General features: G+C 48.9%; 1 protein-coding gene across 2 annotated transcripts; it reads left to right on the top strand.

Moving 5' to 3' along the window:
- Positions 1-1,704: 1,704 nt before the first annotated feature.
- GINS3 (GINS complex subunit 3) lies at positions 1,705-4,725 on the top strand. Of its 2 annotated transcripts, XM_054579085.1 has the most exons (3): positions 1,705-1,890; positions 2,798-3,031; positions 4,495-4,725. In XM_054579085.1, the coding sequence occupies exons 1-3, from the start codon at positions 1,705-1,707 to the stop codon at positions 4,723-4,725; spliced, it is 651 nt and encodes a 216-aa protein (XP_054435060.1). The 2 variants fall into 2 exon arrangements, with proteins under 2 accessions (XP_054435060.1, XP_054435061.1); XM_054579086.1 differs by lacking the exon at positions 2,798-3,031.
- The last annotated feature ends 3,037 nt before the right edge of the window (positions 4,726-7,762 follow it).

The following is a 7,762-nucleotide window of genomic DNA, read 5'->3' as shown; positions in this document are numbered from 1 at the left end:
GCCTCCAAGTGCCCCTATTCCTGTACTCTGTACATCTATTAAGGGCATCTCCATCCTCCTGCTCAACCAGGTTAAGAACTTGAGTCACCCTTGACCCCTCCCTATCCTCCACTTCCTATATGAGGTCAGTTGCCAAGCACTGACAACTGAGCAGCTTCCCAACCCGCCTCCCTGCATCTGACTTCTCCCTTCTCCACGGCACTGCCAGAATTCTCTTCTTACAACTCAGACTTATGTTATTACTTGTTCCAAAACCTTACATGTGTTTCCCCTATTTCCTATGGAGCAGCCTAAACTCCTTAGGACAGCACGCGAGGCTTCCCATGATCTGGCCTGACTCCTCCACTGCCCGTGTTTGGAGACACCCAGGATTTAACTTATGGAGGCGATGGAGCCATGGTGACCCAGAGCAGTGAGTGCCATTGGAAGTTCTATGGCTCATAGTTCCCAAAAGATGGAGAACATGGCCCAGAGCCTTCACTGTGGTTTCCCTAAGAAGGAATTGGGCAAGGCAGAGTGGGCAAGTCTGAGCGGGCTTGGGGCTGGATGCTCTGAATAATGTCGATGGACTCTGGGCTATAAAGGTGGTCTCTAACTGTCCTGTAATTGACCTGGGGGCGATTTAGGACAGGGGAACTGGTGGCTTGGAGTGTGAGGTTTAATAAAGGAAGTGGCTGGGGATATGGGCTTTGCATTGGTGGGTTTGTGTATGAAAGGTATGTTTGCAGGCAGGTTGTTTGTTAGTCCAGGAACAGCTCACCCTGGGAGAGGCAATTCATCCGCAGGGCCCCAAGGCTCCAAGATGTCAAAGTAGATAATACAGGAAATTTTAAAAAACACTAGCACATAGCTCCCTCTCCACAAACCATTTGCTCACAACTTTAGCAGCCCCAGAAAATGCTCCTTTATATGAAAAAAAGTTCTGCAGTGCATCTCTCAATATTCTGCCACCATCCATAGCTCTGACTGAGTCGCACCCAGGAGTCCGGTACCACGATCCCTTCCCCACGCCCCACTAGACCAGTGATGGTAGCTGACACAGGCACCCAGTCTATATAGAGGGGCTGGCAACCTATGACCCTTGCGTTCTGCCTCAAATAGAGGAACTGAACCAATCAGATTTCCTCTGTTAAGCATTTAAATTGAGAGCCACAAAAGGAGATGACCAGTTTCTTTCACGTAACAAGATGAACAGAGATGCACAGTGACAAAACTGGTCAATAGGTCTGATCGGACCAGGTCTGGGATGGAGGGCTCGATGACGCCTTTATTTAAGCCCCCAAACGTGTAAAATGTTTTTAATTTCATATAAACATTTAAAGGACCACATAAACACAGTCTACTGCAAACGTATGCTGCAGCTTTCATGGGCATTTCCAGCTTCTTCCTAAACTGAGCTATACACTCTGAGAGAAGAAAACTTCCAGAGGACCCACGGAACAACTCCCCCGCTCCCCGCCTCGGGTCGCACTGAAATAAATCCTTATCGACTGCTTCTGCCTAGGTTGACCCGCCTGGATCGACTGCTCCTGTCTGGCCCGCGCCGGGCGCGGGAAAAGAGTTTCAATTCAGTTTGGCGGCCGCCGCGACCCATTCAGCCCCGGCAATTCCGACTAACCTCTGATTCCTCCTGCTTTTGCATCCCAGACTCCTCGAGGTCTCCCGAATCACACGAGTGGAAGCAGAGAAGCTCAAGCCGCCGCAATGTCCGAGGCTTATTTTCGGGTGGAGTCGGGGGCGCTGGGACCTGAGGAGAACTTTCTTTCCTTGGACGACATCCTGATGTCCCACGAGAAGCTCCCGGTACGCACAGAAATACCCATTCCACGCCTCGGCGCTTTCTTCCCGGAGCGGAGCGGAGGGGCTGACACAGACAACGCGATCCCCCAGGTAAGCCCTCTGGCTCGGCCCCGCGTGGGAAGACTACGGTTCCCGGCAGGCTTTGCGGCCTTGGGGGACCGCGTGTCCAGGGCGCGCTGCCTTTTGGGATTTGTAGTTTTAGGGGGACTGGGGGGGTCGTACCCGCCTACGAGACTGTCCGCTGGTCTCGGCGTACTACAGTGGTCTCGCCACCTAGCCTGGGCCACCTGTACGGAAAGTAAATTGATCCTAGGTCAACATTGATTTCGTTTTTGAAACTACACATTCAGCAGTGTTCTCCCCACCACCATGCCTTAGGGATTGGCTCCTACAGAATACTTCAAGATGCGGGTTCTCATCGCGTTTGCCTTAACAGGTTTAGGTTGAGTAAGAGCATGTGATCCGTCTAGGACCCACAGATTGTTAGATTCATCCGTACATAATGAGGACGGTGTCAGCAACCATTGACTGCGGGCTTTGGTGCCGACATGGGTGGGGTGGGGAGAGTGTAGTTTTCCATTTATTACCCCTCTGACCCTTCAACAACCCTGTAACTAGGTTCTGTTACATAAAGGAAAATGAAGCCCAGAAAAGTCTGGTAGCTTGGGCAGAGTCGCTGTAGGTGGTGAGCTGGGATTTGAACTTGGGGCTACGTGACTTCACATCCAAGGGTACCCCAGGAACATGGCTTGCAGTGGTTATTTTTTATTTCCTATTTATCTTTTGTTTAGAAGGTGGTTTTGTTTGGTTTGAGTTCGTTTTTATCAACATGATACATTTGCAAAGTTTAAAAATAGAACCTAGGGCTGTATGACTTCACATACAAGTGCATCCCAAAGAGAACAGGCAATATTGCTCACGCAACATGTGTTTCTTTTTGTAGCACGCACATTTACTTGGTCTTTGTTCTGAAATTTTTTGTTCTTGTCTGACGCAGGGCTCCAAGCTGGAACTCCCCTTGTGGCTAGCTAAAGGGCTTTTTGACAACAAGCGGCGGATCCTCTCTGTGGAGCTTCCCAAGATCTACCAAGAGGGCTGGAGGACTGTGTTCAGTGCAGATGCCAATGTGGTGGACCTCCACAAACTGGGGCCCCACTTCTATGGGTTTGGCTCCCAGCTCCTGCATTTTGACAGTCCAGAGAATGCAGACATTTCCCAGTCTCTCCTACAGGCAAGTAACTGATGGGAAAACTATGGCACTGCTCACGTGTCAGGGGCCAGCTGTGGCTGCCACCCGACATCACTCCTACCCAGGGAAGTTTAGAACGTACACAATTAACGTATTTATTATTCCTGGTCAGCCTACAGTTAGACTGTATTTGTATATATATACTTAAATAGGACTTGTCTCTTGCTCTTCATATTTGCTTGCTAAGAGTTGGGACCAGCAGAAAGTCCAGGAAATAAGAAAGGAGTAATGGTTGATGGCAGGTGACTTAAATACACAGTCGCAGCCCAGCCCCAGGACTGGTCTGAGGGTTCCTGTTGGAAATACCTGCAGTATTTGGTCATTGTTCCCTTCCCTTGCTCTGGGCTTAAGACCTGGCTCTGCTGTGTATCAGCTGTGTGACTTGGTCAAGCTACTTGACCTCTCTAGGCATCAATTCTTCACCTGTAAAAGGACAGCATAATAGTGCCAACACTAGAGTCGTCGTGAGATTCTGTAGAGCCATTTGATAAATGGTGGCTATTATTATTGTCCACGGACAAAACATTCTTATGCCTGTGTTACTCTCCTGTGTGCTATAACTTTAGTTTAACTTTGGTAATTATTTTTTATTCTGTTAAAACTAGAAGAAACGATCCCTTCTGTCGCTTGTTTTACTTCCTCTTCTGTAGCTTTATAACAACTGTTGGCTCAAGACACTTCCGCTCCCTGGACTGTGCCAACACCCTCCGTCAGGCTTAAAGGTTGTTTGGCCTAACATATACTAGTGCTGTTTTCAATGTGATGGTTAAAAAAGAAAACTGTTGCTATCCACTCAGAGAAAGGAGTCAACCCATAGACCACAGACAGTTCAAGCTTCTGAAACCCTTCTGAGCAGAAATCCTTTGCCTTATAATGTCGCCAGGACATGTCCTTGAATTGGAGCACTGCCCTTTTCAAGGGAGTCCCTTGTTGTCTTTGCCCATCCCTGCTTTGAAGCGCTGTGGGCTGGCATCGCTCGCATGTCAGGTGAGTTTGCCATCAGACGGTTGCAAACTAAAGCGGGGGCTTGTGGCTTGGGCCCAGAGCCCTGAACTGACCCCCCTAGATCAAATGTGTCTCCAGTCTGCTCTCAGGCTGGAAACAATAGAGACCACATTCAGTTAAATCAGGAGTCTTTTCTAGTTGAAACTTGTCTGCATGTGACCACAGTATAGTCTCATGGCCTCTGTTACCCATGGCAGTAATGGGTGATGCTTTCTGAGGAGCTTACTCTTGCCAGCCATTTGCTAGGTGCTCTGCACATGTCGCTTCGTTGGGTTTCCACACGACCCAGTTCGCAGGCAAGGAACTCGAGGCTCGCGATATGAAAGAACTTACTCAGACCTCCTTCTGCCTGAGTCCTGAGACAGATTCTTCCTGTTCATGTCATTCAAAGGTTTGGGGATAATAGTGAATCTGATTTCTCTTACTCCCCCCTCCTTTAGACGTTCATTGGACGCTTTCGCCGCATCATGGACTCCTCCCAGAACGCGTACAATGAAGACACTTCGGCACTGGTAGCCAGGCTGGACGAGATGGAGAGGGCCTTGTTTCAAACAGGGCAGAAAGGACTGAACGACTTCCAGTGCTGGGAGAAGGGGCAGGCCTCTCAGATCACAGCGTCCAACCTCGTTCAGAGCTACAAGAAGAGGAAGCTCACTGGCCTGGAGAACTGAAGGCCGGAAGAGCACAGAAGTGCTCCTTGTAGGCTCATCCCTGTGTGCCCTCGCTAAGAGCCCGGTGGGCCCTGTAAAGGGCCAGAGTCATACGACTTCTCACGGCTTATGTACTGTAGCTGTCGTGGCGATGGTGTCGTCTGCTTGGGAAACAACATGCCGGAGGGTGTCCCTCGTGCTATGAGTTTTCCAGGACTAGCCACCCTGCTGACCCACAACCCAGGCCTACGTCACCCAAAGCCACAATGGCGGAGACATCGGAGTTTTTTGTAGCTAAAGGTCGTTAACACATATGTTTCAGTAGAGCTGGGGCTGGAATTCCTTGGGCTGGGATGTCGACAGCCTTCGATGTCCCGTTTCACCGTCTCCGAAGGACAGACAGGGCCGTGTTAGTCTGTTCGCGAAATGTTCTCTAAAGCTGAGTCACCTCTCCCTGGTTGTGCAAAGGACAGCCCCCCACCCCTCCCACGATGCCGGTCTTGTAAATATCTCTTGTCACCTGCCTGTGAGGAGTTACCCCAACTTCCACAGTGGCAAAGAATAAGGAAGGGAAAGGGGAAGGCAGCTAAATATCATGACTTTTGCTAAAGAGCAATCGCTACTTTCCTTCTTTGTAATCTGGGAGTCACGGGACTTTATCATCAGCCTCGACGGGAAATGGTTAAGCGGAGCTTGCTTTTGTCTCCGGGATCTTTGCAGCCCCCTCAGTCCTTCCATTCGCTCCCCAGAAAAGCTGTCAGGCAGTTGAATTGAAAAGTGGTTATTAAAGGGTGTTAACCAGCCCTTATTTCCTTAAAATCAGGACTTCAGTTTGCTGGTTGTAAAGAGCCCTATTTGAGAAGCTTAACATGGCAGATGTAGGTGGGCAAGAGGCTTCCCTTATGTTTTCTTCCTTCAGTCCATTTCCCAGCAATTTTACGTAGGGGATTCCTGACCGTTTACTGAGAGTGTGTTTAAACAAGCACAGAGCTGTTTCCCCAGAGACCCCCGAGGAAGCCTCTGGCTGGTGGGGACAGCGGGGGCCCTGGGCTGTTGGGAGGCCAGCTGTCTTCACATCGTGGCGCTAGGGGAGATCTCCTTTGTCGCTGGAACCTGGAGAGGGGTTTGGGTATCCAGACTGTAGACGCCTCAGTGCCAACTTGGAATGTCAGAAATGCTTTTAAAATGCCTGTTTAAGATGGAATTGATGTTTTTATCATTTGATTTTGGTACTAAATAAACAGCCTGCTTTTCACCTGCATACGTTCTGTACAAGTGCTATTTCTATACCTGGACTACTCCAGACGATCAGGCAGTGCCATCAGAGAGCCTTGCCTTGGATCGTTTTTGACGGTAGTGCCCACATAAATCCGTGTGTGAGCAACTGTTCTTTCGTTTGCATGATATTCATAAATGGGAGCGACGTTCTCTGTGGGAATGTGCTGTTATTTAATTGGGACTTCCCTGGGGACCACAGCACTTCCATCGGGTCAGGACCTCCAGAGACAACTCGGAGTGAAAAAGCACGTTATTTAAGTATTGGATTCATTATTTTCACAGATAGCTTTGTATTTAACCTCAATCCTAAGGCTGCTGCCATTTTTTTTCTCTTACCGAAAAAAGAAAAAGAAAAACCAAAACTGCCCCGAGGCCACATACCAGGAATATGTGAGTGCACACAGCCAGAATGTATTCCCTGTTTTAAATTTTGAATGGACTATATTACAAGTAGCTTTTGAAACCCATTTCCAGTAACAAATTTGCCTTCAAGCCTATCAGTTACTGCCATTTTCCCCCACAACTCCTCACATTAGTCTTTTGGATTACTGTTTGATCCTTTCAAAGAGGTGGATTTTTCAAAATGAGTTGACAAATTGACACAAGTATTAAATCTTAAAATCAAGGGAGAAAATGTGTGTCTTTCCCCTTCAAAGCTCTGCCCAGGTAACTGGTCTTAATTAGAAATGGAAGACTTCACTGTATTCAGGTTTTCCCCTGGAACCATCTGGGCTGCAGAGGGGAGCCGGGGCAAGGCTTGGTCCCCTGGCTCCTGCTCTCTAACCTCTGACCTCTGGGCCTCCTCAGGCTCAGTCTTGAGAGCTGCAGCCATTCTCCCTCCTGATTCAGTCCGGTGTCAGGCTTTGAATACCAGCTGCATGGTGATGACTCCCCAAATTCCATCTCTGGCTCAGCCCTCTCCCTCACTCCAGACTAACCCTGTGCTTGACATTTCCACTTCCACATCTGACCCAACATGGCTGAACCGAGCTCCTAACCTTACCCTCACAGCCTGTTCCTGTGATCTTTCTCGTGTCTGTTTTTGACAACTCCATCCTTCCCTGCTGCTCAGGACAAAACACTGGGTGTCCTTGCCCCCGCTCCCCTCACTGTGTCTTGTGGGTCTGCCCTCAGGTCATTCGCAGAAGCTGACCCCCTCTTCCCCACTCCTGTCCTGGGTGGTGCGGTCACCCCCCTTCCTCCCTGCAGTCCCCCTCCACCTGGCCTTCTGACTCATCTCACCAGAGCGGCCAGAGCTGTCTCGTTCACAAGTGAATCAGATCTTCATTTTCTATTCAAAACCATCCCATCCCAGAAAAGGGCTACTCCACCCTCCCAGCACTGTTTGTCGGGGGTAAACAATCTCTCTTTACCACCATGATTTGGTACTGGATTTTCTTACTACGTCTATAGCATAAGTAATTTGTTTCTTATTTTAAATAAGCATTTCACCTTCTGCCTAAGAGATTTCTGAGCATCTTACAGAGCTTCTCATTGATCTCTCAGCACCCCTGGACCTGAGAGGTTTCTGGAGTACTGGGAAGTACAGAGTGACTCACTCAAGTTTATACAGAAGGTCAAGTTCACTCAGGCCCGTTCTGGATCTGTCTGTCCTCGTTTGTTCCATCACCCTTCAAGAAATCCCAGGGAGGCTTTTCATCTTTATGCTTGGAACCGTTGTGCTTAAGTGAAAATACACTACTTTACACTGATCTTGGCAGAGGAGAATGGCAGAGGCCACGTGCATTTCTGAAAGTCGATATTTTTGTGTTCAAGAGAA

This window comes from Pteronotus mesoamericanus, unplaced genomic scaffold (genome assembly GCF_021234165.1).
Source record: "Pteronotus mesoamericanus isolate MK-2021 breed Mesoamerican mustached bat unplaced genomic scaffold, CSHL_Meso_final contig_52, whole genome shotgun sequence".
Taxonomy (NCBI): Eukaryota; Metazoa; Chordata; class Mammalia; order Chiroptera; family Mormoopidae; genus Pteronotus; species Pteronotus mesoamericanus.
Note: the sequence above shows the minus strand (reverse complement) of the source record. Positions and strands in the feature narration are given on the sequence as shown.